The sequence below is a fragment of the Peromyscus eremicus genome, chromosome 11 (genome assembly GCF_949786415.1).
Source record: "Peromyscus eremicus chromosome 11, PerEre_H2_v1, whole genome shotgun sequence".
NCBI lineage: Eukaryota > Metazoa > Chordata > Mammalia > Rodentia > Cricetidae > Peromyscus > Peromyscus eremicus.
The window spans coordinates 13,762,700-13,776,088 of NC_081427.1; the positions used below are offsets into that span (position 1 = coordinate 13,762,700).

Here is a 13,389-nt window from a genome sequence, read left to right on the forward strand (position 1 = left end):
CAGAGATTTGTCTGGATCTCTGTAAATTCAAAGCCACTCTGGACTACATGAGATTGACTCAGTCTAGAAGAGAAACAGAGCCAGGCAGTGGTGGCACACACCTTTAATCCCAGTACTTGGGAATCACACAGGGCTTTTTTTTTTTTTTAAGATTTATTTGTTTATTATGTATACAGTGTTCTGTATGCATGTATGCCTGCAGGCCAGAAGAGGGCACCAGATCTCATTGTAGATGGTTGTGAGCCACCATGTGGTGGCTGGGAATTGAACTCAGGACCTCTGGAAGAGCAGCCAGTGCTCTTAACCTCTGAGCCATCTCTCCAGCCCCCAGCACACAGGCCTTTAATGGCTGGACAGAGCAAGTTATATAAGGTGTGAGGAGACAGGAAATAGAGGGCTTCTCAGGCTGAGGAGTCCTAGAGGTAAGACGTGGCAGTGGCTTATTCCTTTATTTATCTGATGTTTTAGAATTTATCCCAATATCTAGCTGCAGGTTTTTTATTACAAGACCATATTAGAATTCACGTTACATTATTTTCTTTTCATTTTTTTAATTTTTCACCCATAAAGGTTTTTTTTGTTATGGGATAACATTTTTATTTAGGAAAAATTAGGCCAGATATGGTAAAGCATGTCTCCCAACACAAGGGAGGCAGAGGCAAGCAGATCTCTATGCATTCAAGGCTTGCCTGAGCTACACAGAGCATTCCAGGCTAGTCAGGGCTACATAGTGAGACCTTATCGAGAGAGAGAGAGAGAGAGAGAGAGAGAGAGAGAGAGAGAGAGAAGAAGAAGAAGAAGAAGAAGAAGAAGAAGAAGAAGAAGAAGAAAAGAAGATAGACAACAGACAGATGGATGGATGGATGGGCGTGCAGGTGGGTAGGCAGGCAGGCAGACAGACAGATAGGCAGGTAGACAGGTAGCTAGATAGACAGACAGACAGACAGACAGATAGACATAAGGGGTGAGTAGGATAGCTCAGTGGGGACAGTTTTTCTTTGGCACCAAGCCTGATGACCTTTGTCCATCCCCAGGAACCACATGTTGGAAGGAGGAAACCAACTCCCACAACTTGTTCTCTGTTTCCCACACATGGGCGCAAGGCACAAACACAAATAAATCAATCAGTGTAACACAAAAATTGAACGGAAGATGAGAAGGGCCAGTCAGTGTAAAGTGGCTCAAGGCAGCAGCAGAGGCAAAAGCAAATAACACACTGCTTTGCTGTCTTCGAGTGAGGGTAATAACTCATGGCTTATTTTTATTGAATGCTTACTCTGCCGCAGATGCTAAGTAGTTACGCCAAGTATTTGCTATTTTAATCTTCATAAGAGTCCTATGAATTAGGCATATCCTTGACTTACAGAAGAGGGAACTGAGGCATAGCGAACACATTTCCCAAGAACAGACCGTCTTAAATGGAAGGATCAAGACTCAGCCTCAGTCAGTCCATTTCAGACCCGAGCTCATCAGAACTATGCTGTCCCATCACTCACAAAACAATTCCATCCATTTTCCAGGCTTGGGTATCCTTTATATTTTACCTATGAGCCAGTCGTTCCAACGGTTCATTGTGGTCACATAAAGCAAAGTAAGACGTGGATCAGGAATCCCCAGGAGGTCATTTGAGACAAGTTTCAGTGGCATACCTGCTGAACACTGAGAGGCGTGAGGATCTCTTCTCCCCTGAGGAACATCGATCTCTGGGTCAGAGCATCTGTGAGCTGTGTCGGGTCCAGCCCAAGTAACTCTGCAGACCTACCCAAAGCTGAAAGGGAAGAAGGAGGCACAGGTGAACCCAGAGCCCCTCAAACACACCAGATGCTGGACCTCAGCTGGGTTCGAATCCAACCACACATAGCAACACCAGAAAGCAGAGGACCATCCACAACTCCTCAGGAAGAGCTGATGAACACAGCTCGCGGCTAAGCTGAGAACTCCCTCAGTGATCCCAGGTTAGGAGAGTGGAAGAACCCAGTGCATGGGTAAAGGGATGGCCGGTGACCATGAGATGAAGAGGTTTGTCACATTTTCACTGGTAGCACACAAGGGCAACTGGCTTTGCCACTACGGTTCTCTCACCAGAACAAAACAGTTTTTAAGAGGTTACAAGACACAAGACATCTTAGCAAACTGATTTTAAAAGCAGTTACAAGTTGCTGGGGCTGGCGAAATGGCTCAGCACTTAAAAGAGTACTTGCTGCTCTTGCAGAGGACCTAGGTTTGATTCCCAGTACCCACAGTAGGTGGGTCACAACCATCTAGCCTCTGAAGGAACCCGCACTCACATTGGTAACCTACAGACAAGCAGGTGAACATAGACACACATAAATAAGAATATATAAAAATTTAAAAGGGACAGAGAATCAACTGTCTTTTATGATGCAGGACACTAAAGAAAGTTGCTATGGATGGGTGGTGGTGGTGCATGCCTTTAATTCCAGCACTTCAGGAGGCAGAGGCAGTTGGATCTCTGTGAGTCTAACTGAGCTCCAAAGATATACAGAGAATCCCTGCCCTCAAAAAAACAAAAACAAAAACAAAAAACAACAACAAAAGTCGCTATAGACAGAGGCCATTACAGAAAAGCACAATTGGTCAAAATTCTGGGAACGATGATCATGGGGTCCCCAAAGGCAACGGAGATATCTACAACACAACTATACACCTAAAGCTCTGGGAACATCAGGGAAAGGGGCTGGAAAGATTGTAAGAGATAGAGGACCAGGAAATCTGTTGTGAGATTGCATCTCCTAGAAATGACATGGAAGTTTTATCCATGATACTTAACAATACGGCTACCAAACTAAGACTTGAACAAGGACAATCTCATGAGTCCTCACCCCTAGATGAAGAACAACAGGAGAATCAGTCTTCCCCAGGGACGAGTCCCTTAACTGATTATCCTATACCAAGGGTCATCCCTGAAATCACATCCATACAAGCAACACTACATGGATTCAGCTTGCTGTAGTTATACACTGAGGTGAAAAGGACTATGGATCTGAGAAGGAGTGAGAGGGTGGGAGGAGTCAGAGAGAGGGAAAGGGGAAATGATGTGATTATATTTAATTAAAATAATGATAATAAAAGTTTAAAAAAATGGCTAAAAGGTAAAATGGATGATGGAATAACGGAACTCTTCTCCCTGACCTTTCTTCTATTTGGGGAAACAAAAATAGATTTATTTCCGTATGGTACATGTATTGTTATTAAGTGAATTAATACATGTGTGTGGTATATATAATGTTCATATGGGTGTGTGCATGCAGGTGGAGGCCAGAGGTTGACAGAGTGTCTTTCTTAGTCACTCTACACTTTATGTTTTGAGAGTTTTTCACTGAAGCTGGACCTCACCAATTTGGCCAGATCAGCTGGTCGAAAAGCTCCAGGGATCCACGTGTCTGTCCCTCCCAGTGCTGGGTTACAGACCGCCCCCCCCCCCCCACTTCTACAAGGTTCTGAACCCAGGTCTTCAAGCCTGCAGAGCGAGCAAGCACTTGACCGAGTCACACTCCCAGCTCAGACAATAAAGAAATGTTTTATGTTCCTCAGGGTTTCTTTTTGTTGTTGAGACATGGTCTTGCTAGGTTGCCTAGCTTGGCTATGGGCTTGCTCTGTAGCCTAGGCTGACCAGCAACTCCCCATCCTTCTGTCTCAGCCTCCTGTATGGTGGCTTCATCAGGCCCGTACTACCATACCCAACCCCATAACCATAATTTCTACTTCAGTAGACGTGAACATGCACTGCCCACATAAATAAAGGCTGGTTTAAGAATTTATACGCAAGGTGTGGTGGTGCACCCCTTTAATGCCAGTATCCGAAGGCAGAGGCAGACGGGTCTCTGTGAGTTCGAGGCCAGCCTGGTCTACAAAGAGAATTCCAGGACAGCCAGGGCTGTTGCACAGAGAAACCTTGACTTGAAAAGCAAAAGAAAAAAAAAAAGATTTTATACACACACACACACACACACACACACACACACACACACACACACGTATTCTCTAAAGTGTTTTGCCTGTATGTATATTTGTGTACATTTGCATTGCCCGAGGAGGCCAGAAGATGGCACTAGGTCCTCTAGAACCTGAGTTACAGAAGGCAGGTCCTCTCAAAATGCCACCGGTCTCTTAATCTCTAAATCATTTCTCTCTCCAACTCTAAACAAAGACTCTCAGGCTTCTAGGGCACTGAAAAGAACTAGGTGGCGTCAAACTCTTGATAAACATTGAACATGGAAGGAGTTCCCAGAGAGACACTTTGGTCCCAGACACATCCAGTTTCCAGTTTCTGCAACACCACTTATTGCTTCCATCAGAAAACTTCTCAAAATCTCTGTCTCTCTCTGTCTGTCTCTGTCTCTGTATCTCTCTCTCTCTCTCTCTCTCTCTCTCTCTCTCTCTCTCTCTCTCTCTCTCTGTGTGTGTGTGTGTGTGTGTACACACACATATATATGTATATATATTTAAAAGTACCTCAACTGGCATTACATGTAGACAACAAACTCTGAGGTACTCTACCAGGAGGAAGTCATAAGTGCAAAGGGACAAGTAACAGGAGGAACAAGTCCTGGCAGAACTGGGCTATGAACCCAGCCTTCTGCTCAGTGAACCAATAGTCCAATGGACTGACACTAGGCACCACAGTTGGACAACTCTAAAAACCAAGACAAAGTGGGACACTGACTGACTCAACATTTTCCCTATATTAAGTACCTGTTGTTCAGTCTTCTACTTATTTGGTCCATTTCCCTTCTTAGTAAGAATAAGAACAGACGCCAACCCCAGTTCAGGAACTTTCCACAGGCTTTGACTCTTGCCCTGACACTTCACATCACACAGGTGACCCTCCAACCTCCTGAGCTGGATGTGGCTCAGTGGCGGACACGTGTTTAGCATGGGAGAGTGGGTGAGACCATGGGTTCAAGCCCCAGCATCAAAGAGAGGGCAAGTCTGTAGCTCTATTCTGGCACCAGAAAACTTTCTGTAAGAAAGGACCACAAGTCAGCCTGGCGATGGTGGCACATGCTCCGTACTCAGGAGGCAGAGGCAGGAGGATCTCTGTGAGTTCAAGGCCAGCTTGGTCTACGTAGTGAGTTCCAGGACAGCCAGGACTACACAGATAAACTCTGTCTCAAAAACAAACAAACAAACAAACAAACAAACAAACAAACAAACAAACATGGCTTTGGAGGATAATGCCTCAAGTTTCTGGGTCTAGTCTCTTATGAGGAAAACACTGAAGGGGACCAGGGGAGGGAGTGGGGGTGGGGACAGGGGTGGGGGTGAGTGGCTGGCTTGGTCTCACCTGTTTTGAAGGAAACCTGCGCCCCTCCAGCAGTGATAAATTCTATGTTGCCGAGATGTAGTATCCCAGCCAGCAACCTCAAAACCTCCCGAACTTCCTCCTTGCTGAACTGCATGACTTCCATTGCCAACTAGAAGAAAACAAAAACTGTTGGTGACTAAGTTAAATTATGAGGTATGGTTCTAAAGACAAGAAAAAACAAACAAACAAACAAACGTGATGCATAACCACCGACTCTAACAACACTGTGTGTTAAAAACAAAAATGGCAGAAATGAAGAACGCTGAGAATCCAACCAATACAGGACCACACGTCTGTGATACAGACAGCTTCCTGCTTCCATTACTAAACAGCTTCCTAGGTAGGAATCACGGTTATCACAAGGTCAACAAAAGGCTTCTCTCCTCCAACACAAAAGCACAATGATCACGGCTCTCTTTACATAAACTGGAGGCAGGGGGTTAATATGCAAGAAGGGAGAGCAAAGAAATAATCATTTTTTAGTCTCAAGACTTTAAAACCAAGTTGAAAACCAAGTCAGAAATGAGCAAAATAATTACAAAGTACCCATGCTGTGCAAAAGTGAATTTGGCTCCTTTCTTTCTATGAGTTTATAGATGTTTTCTAAGCCAAAAACCATCATGGCAGTGCATGCCTGTAACCCTAGAATCTGAGAGGCCAGAGAAGGTCAATTACCATAAATTCAAGACTAGCCTGGGTCACATAGCAGGACATCATCTATCTCAAAATTCCAAAGAAAACAATGCATTTGTTCCCATTAGCCAGTTCCCATAAGGACCACAGAAACGAACATCTTCACGGAGTCATGTTGGGGGATACTGGATCACACTGTGAACCCCGAGTTTGCATTTGTGTTAATTAAACAAAATTAACCTTGAGTCAGGAGGCTGAGTTAGCAACTAGTTGACGGACAGTAATCATAGAGCATCAGAGGGCATCCCGGAGAGATAGAGAGACCCAGGAAGTAGCAGGGTGGGGTTTGGAGTGGAGCAGTATTTTCTGATCTGGTGAAGCAGAAGCAGCAAGGAGAGAAGGTTAGCTAACTGCAACCCAGCCTCTCTGAGCTAGCAGGTTTTCACCCCAGCCTTTGAGTCTTGAGTCTTATTTATAAATAGAACAATAGAGATTTAGAGCTACCTGTAGCAGCAGTGACAGAGCCAGTGCCTGTGGAATAGGATTCCCGCCAGGCTGTGGCCTATGTGGCTAGGCTGCTGCTAGAGAAGCAGGCCGGTAATGGTGGAGTTGCAATTGCTGGCTGAAACAGCAGTAGATTAAGGCGCAGCCACTGCGCTGAAGTTTAAACAACAGAATCACCTACCTGGGCTCTGAAGCACGAAAGGTAAATAAGATTTAAAAATGTATGTGAACAGTAGCAGGCAGTTCCTATCAAGTGAAAACGTATCAATACACAGTTCATAAAACAAAATTATCGAGGCTGGGGAGATGGCTCAGTGGGTAGCGCGCCTGCCATGCAGGTGTTGCACCTGTATTCAGATCCCCAGAACTCATGTGAAAGCCGGACGCAGTAAAGCAATCTGCAGGTCCAGTGCGTTGGGGTAACGATGAAGGGGTATAAAGCGAATACCTAGAATACCGTGAGCTGGCAAGAGATCATCTCAAACAAAGTGGAAGTTGCAGACTGATACAAGATGTTCTCTGAGCTCTACGTGCACACGATGACAGGTATGTGGCTGCACTCCATGCAACTGTGCATGTGTATGAGGGTACACACACACACACACACACACACACACACACACACACACACACAACTTGGTTAACTTCTTATAATACATTCAAAGGTAACGTATGAAAATATGAAATGGGACAGAGTTAATATGTTCACTGTACTAATGAATTGTTAACTTCTTTCTTTTTCAGTCTAACTCTAAATGATTAGTAAATTAGACTATGGTGATAGTGGTAATTGAATCTATCATAGGAAAATTTAATAGCCCCAACAATTATCATCAGTATGGGCATGTGCCTTAAAACTCCTAGCAATAACTTCTGTTTCTTGCTGTTCTTTTTATAATTGTTTTACTAAGCAGTGTCCCATTCCCTCTGGCGAGAATAGCCACCGTTTAAGGCTATTATAATTATTTTATTATTTCAATAATATGGCTCAAGACTGAAATAAAAATCCTGGGAAGTTCTCAGTATGGCTTGGCTTGGAATTGCTAAATACCAACTTAGTCACAAAACGGGTATGGAGTTACACAGAGATTTTTTTTTTTTAAATAAAAGTTTTTATTAAGCACATAAAACAGATGCCTGTGAACGTGATATGGGGGGGGGGGTGATATGTGGTGCTAGATTCTGAAGCAGCAGGTTGTCACACTAGAAACAAATGTGTCACAGTAGAAACTAGAGGTAAGTGACCCTCTCAGAAAGCACAGGGACCCTGGCAGATCCCTGAACCGTGGTATTCTTGAAAGGGTGGGAAAGGAGGCAGCTGGGAGCTTAAGTAATGACAAGTACTTTGGTAGTGATGTGTTATACAATGATTCATATGTGTTATATGAAATTATTTCATGTACGACATCAGCTTATGTTGACTGAAGGCTGTTGGAATCAAAGTGGAGTTATTCGTGTCAAGTTGCAACCGGCTAAATAAAGTCAACAAGGCATGAAGGAAGGGCTCTTCCCGAGAGATGCTCGACAAGAGGAGTTTCTGCAGAAGCCTCGGCCAGCACCACAGTGTCCTCACAGACATACAAGGATCTCTGCTTATCACCCAGTCACTGCCTCTTTCTGATGCCCTTGCTGTGTATGCCTGCAAAAGGGATCATGATTGCAAAAACACCTCTGTAACCCTCATTTTGAAAACTTCCCCTTGCTTTAGCACCGTTAGATACAAAGTTGACGTAGTCCCTCTGCAGGGCCATTCTGGAATAAACTCATTATCTTCTCGAAGTCTCTTCTACTCCTTCTGAATTTTTTTTTTTTTTTGGTCTTGTTTTGTTTTGAGACCAGGGGGCGGGGGCTTTGACCTCGCTAAGTAGGGAAGGACAGCCTTGAGTTTCTAATCCTCCTGCCTCAATAACCTCATGGAAATTTAGGCGAGTGCCACCACATGTGGTTTATGTGGTGTGGTACTGGAATGGAACCTGGGGCTCTGTGCATGCCAGGCAAAGACTCTAACAAATCAGCAACATTCCCAACCCTTTCACTGTTCTCTACATCAACAACCCCCAAGTTTTCCAAGATTGGAAGAGAGAAAAAAAAATCGTTTGAAAAGTAACACAATCTGATTCATACAGAATGCATTTGCAGCTACATAACTACAGCCACACACCACTCAAAACCCCTGGGTACATGCAGGAAGGTCTCTGAAGTCTGGAAATCTTAGCAGTGGTCCACAGCCAAGGATGCTGTAAACATCCAGGATTTGTGAAGAGAACAAACAGGCCATCACGCATCAAAGTCTCTTGCTACTTCACACACATCTTGTCAGCCACCACCCTGGGGCCAGATGGAGGCAGTAAAATAAATTAGTTGTTACTTCTGACTTGAAATAGCTTTTCATCTCAGCTGAAACATTTATGGCCCAGTTTTGAAAGCTATATTAAAACTGGCTATGACATTGAGCATATATTCATAGCCTATGGTCCACGGAAAAGCAGGTGTCGTTCCAAATAATAATCATATAATCATGGCAAAGATAGCATGTTCATTATGAAAACATAACATTCAGAGAATGGCATAGGATAAAATAAAATCAAAGAGTTGTGCCATGTAAAGTAACACTTTTGAAACATACTTTTGCTTCAATATTTTTTTCTCCTCTTACAATTGCTATATGTATATGATATATAAAGTAATTTCTTTTTTAAAATAAAGGGATTTTATATACATGTAATGCATATTGCTGTCTCCTGCCCTCCTCATTTCTTATATAAGAAACAATTTTTTCAGCATTTCTAAACGTTATACCTAACGACGGGTTTCACTTGCTACAAGGGGTTTCATCTATGTGTATAATAAAGTATCTCAAATGTCTCCCAATCAGTTTGAGAAGAGGGAAATTTTGCTGTTTCCAGGAAGGAATATTTTTCCTCCTCCTCCTCCATCAAAGTTGTACCTTTTTTTTTTTTTTTTAAAAGCCATGCTTAGAACTTCTAGAATAAAATTAAATGGTTAAATAATAATAGCAAAATTCACATTTATGATCTTAGTAAAGATCAGCTAATTTTTCATTAATACTTCTGGTGGGCCAACACTAATGAGTAGTTGTAAATTGAACACTTACAGATCTACAAGGATGTCCATAAAAAGAATGTGTGACTAGAAGACGTTAGTCAGGAACACTATGCTGATTTCATATATAAATTTCCCTGCCTTCTTACATGATACATCATTTTGTCATAAGATCAAACTTCAAATGCCAACACTTGCTTTTTCAATGTAACCATAAAGCTTAAACACAGGGATTAAGAACACCAAGCTCCCTAAACTGACCTGGAGCCCACGGAAAGGAACTGTTCTGTGTGGGGAAATAATGCCCCAAGAGGAAGGGAGAGGAACAGCATCCACGGTCTTCCCAGGCAATGCACCCTGGTGGCCACAGCTCTCTGGGAATGGGTGGGCCTGCGGCAAGACTAGACTAGATAACCGTCTATTCTTTCCCTCGACTCATCAAGAATGAGGATGAGTGCTAATTTCCACACATGCTTCTTCAACAAAGACGGTAAGAAATGAACTGTGAGAAGAAGGCTGTGTAGTGGGAAAAGTGTGTGACCGTAACAGAAAGAAGAAGACAGCTTAGAACACAGCTGTACCTGTGAGGAGTGCCAGGAGGCCGGCTGTAAAAATCCACAGAAGCTTAATCCAGTCCTGTATATAAAATTGTGTAGCATTTGCAGAGGACCCATACAGTCATCCTGGATACTTTATTTATAGTGTGGTATGGATCCCAGGCTGGCCTTGAACTCACAAAGCAACCCAGGCTGGCACTAAATCTGCATCAGTTATCCTGCTTTAACCTCTGCAGTGCTGGGATCCCAGGCCTTTGCCACTGTGCCTGGCCCCCCTGCAGACTTAAATCACCTCTAGATTACCAAACTCAAGGCATATGCTGTAAAAGCAGCAGATCTTATGTTATATATATGCTTTTGTAGACGCAACCTGTTTCCTCTTTTTAAAAGCATTTTCTATCTGAATCTGGTTATCTTCAGACACATGGGTCTCAGAGATATGGGGGCTGATAGTACTTTAAAGAACACTTCACAAAATCCAACCTGCCAAGACAAATCCTTTCCCTCCAAGATGTATACACCAAAGAGTGATGTCTTCAGCGGGGTGTAGCTCAGAGGACTGGCATATGTGCAGCCCCAGGTTTGATTTCTCTAACTGAGGGCAGATGGAACAGCAGCAGAGCTAGTGTCGGACACAAAGATGGAACAGAGACAGAGAGAGACACACACAGAGAGACACTGAGAGACAGCGCAATCCCTCTGCACTGCTCTGCACATTTGTGTGCCTTTGAATAGAAAGGAAAGATGGTCACATTCCTGCCTCGTCTGCTTTGAATTTCATTTCCCCTCCTTTTTGCTTCATGTATTTATTTATTTTTTGTCTTTTGAGACAGGGCCTAACTCTGCACGTTAGGCTGACCTTAAACTCATGGCAATCCTTCTGTCACAGCCACCAAAGTGCTGGGATCACAGGCATGAACCATCATACCAAGCTTGAATTCCATTTCCAATTATATAATTCCAGATTATATACACGGGATGAGGAGAATTTATGTGTGATTGATAGGCATTTTGAAATCACATGGTATTCCTCTTTGTATGCCACTTCTCGGGTAGCAAGACCTCAGAGGTCCCCGGAACCAGAGGACACTACTGTTGCTCTTGGTTACATACCGGAACTGGATGGTGAGACCCTACTGGTGAAGACACCACACACTGAATAATCAGAGTTTCTGACCTTTGAATGACTTACAAAGACAAGGCTAACGTGCCTTGAAAGGCTGGCGGCTCTGTCTGGGATCTGTATACTTGTACACCAGCTCTGTAATGTGCGGGTAAAGGCGGGCTATTCACCGGTTCTGTAGTCTCCCAGAAGACCCCATTCCAATGACCTGACAGGGTCATGAAGAGCGGAGCTGAATCCATGTGAAGTTCAAGAAAGTAAGTGTAAGCATGCCTTGGTATGTATGCACAGTGGATTGGTTCCAGGCTCCTCTGTAGGCATTACAGTCTGAGAATGCTCAAGTCCCTTATAAATATGTACACATGGCCTATGTACATTCTCTATATACTTTAAATGTTCTCCAAATTACTTATAGTGCCCAATACAGTATATATACACACACATGTATATATATATATATACACACACACAGTATATATAGACTGTTATGCTGTATTGTTTAGGAACTGGCAACACAAAAGGTCTGAATACATTAAGTACACTGAAAAACATTGCTTTCCCCTCTGCTGACAGTTAAATACGAGTCCATGGGTAGTGGGTACACAGGGATACCCACACTCATGTCAGCTGTATTTATACACGATTATGATTAAAGATGAGTCAAACCCTATAGGTACTGTGTCCTAAAGCTGAGGACTCTGGCAAAGACGTGGGCCCACCGTGATGTGATGGCCAGGTGCACTCAGTCAGGCAGGCTGTTAACAGCGTGTGGTGACCAGGTTTATTTTCAGTGCAGTCACCCTGTCCAAAGCCCTTGTGGGAACTGAGAGATGTTAGTGACTGTTGCTGCCATGAGCCAGGGTCAAGATCAGCACTGTCCATGCAACCAGAACTAATTCCAGTGGAGAACTACAGGGACTGGGTAACGACCCAGTGGTGACCTTGCCCCATGATGAATCTGTTTTCCAAAAGAAACCCTACCTGCCACCTCAAAACCAGAGAACCGTTGCTAGGGTGCAAAGCCTTGGGTTTTGGGCGTTTGTTTTGAGGAAACGAGAGCACAGGCTCTGAACATGCTGTTCCAAGGGAGTCACTCACCACTTGCAAAGGACTCCTGGGATTCCCTTCCAGCCTGGAAAGCAGGCTTCACAGTAATTAACAGGGGCAAGAAAGAACAATTCTTGCATGTTCTTCAAATGTAATCATGTCTGTTTTCATTACAAAAATAATTATTTTTTTTTTGAAAACAAAAATGAATCCATACTCTTTATGAGAAGATTAAAAAAAGTAACTTACAATAACTTGTCTGAAGGATTCTTGGTCACTGATTGTCTTGTCCTCTATACATCCAGATTGATTCAAGTAATGGTAGTTCTCTGGCAAAGATAAATAAAATTCTTCTACAGAAAGACAAAGAAAGACGGGACATCAGTACTCAGCTGGCCTTGGCTGACCAAAGTCAGAAGCAATCACTGTAATTTACATAATTATGTACTTACTTGAGTATGTAAGGGACTGTATTGTGGTTTCAATAACTAAAATACAAACATAATTCCATACCCCAAATGACCACACACTAAGATGCTAATAAAGCTACCTTTTAACAATCCAGGCAAATTAAAATCAGCCAATTAAATTAAACAGGATCAGAAAAAAACAAATTAATGAGGGTATTGCTATATTATTTTCTTTTAAAAGCCAAACATTTAATTAGAGATGGTTAGGTGGAAAAGGACTTGCTTAAGACACATAAGTTCTAGGTTCATTCTCTAGTAGGACCAAAAAAGAAAAGAAAAATGAACTTTTAGAAATTTTACTTAGGTGTGTTTCAAAAGTACAGCTGTAGGCCAGGGAGATGGCTTAGTCAAGTAGCTCATATTCAATGTCCAGAACACATACACAAGCCATGCAGGGTAGTGAGCTTGTGATCCCAGGGCTAACTGGTCAACCACCGTTTAATGCCCAGAACACACATACAAAGGGGATAGTGAGCTTGTGATCCCAAGGCCAACTGGTCAACCACCATTCAATGCCCAGAACACATATACAAAGCCCTGTGAGATAGTGAGCTTGCAATCCCAGGGCCAACTGGTCAACTACTGTTCAATGTCCAGAACACACACACAAAGCTCTGTGGGATAGTGAGCTTGTAATCCCAGAGCCAACTGGTCAACCACTGT

The 13,389-nt window shown here is 43.2% G+C and overlaps 1 protein-coding gene across 1 annotated transcript in view; it reads right to left on the bottom strand.

Moving 5' to 3' along the window:
- Window positions 1–13,389, bottom strand: part of Myo10 (myosin X) — a 214,098-nt gene that overhangs the window by 76,462 nt on the left and 124,247 nt on the right. The window contains exons 9-11 of the mRNA XM_059276708.1: window positions 12,506–12,609; window positions 5,309–5,438; window positions 1,650–1,768 (exon numbers count right to left, since the gene is read on the bottom strand). Of these exons, the coding sequence (XP_059132691.1) occupies window positions 1,650–1,768; window positions 5,309–5,438; window positions 12,506–12,609 (353 nt within the window). The remainder of the gene's footprint in view (window positions 1–1,649; window positions 1,769–5,308; window positions 5,439–12,505; window positions 12,610–13,389) is intronic.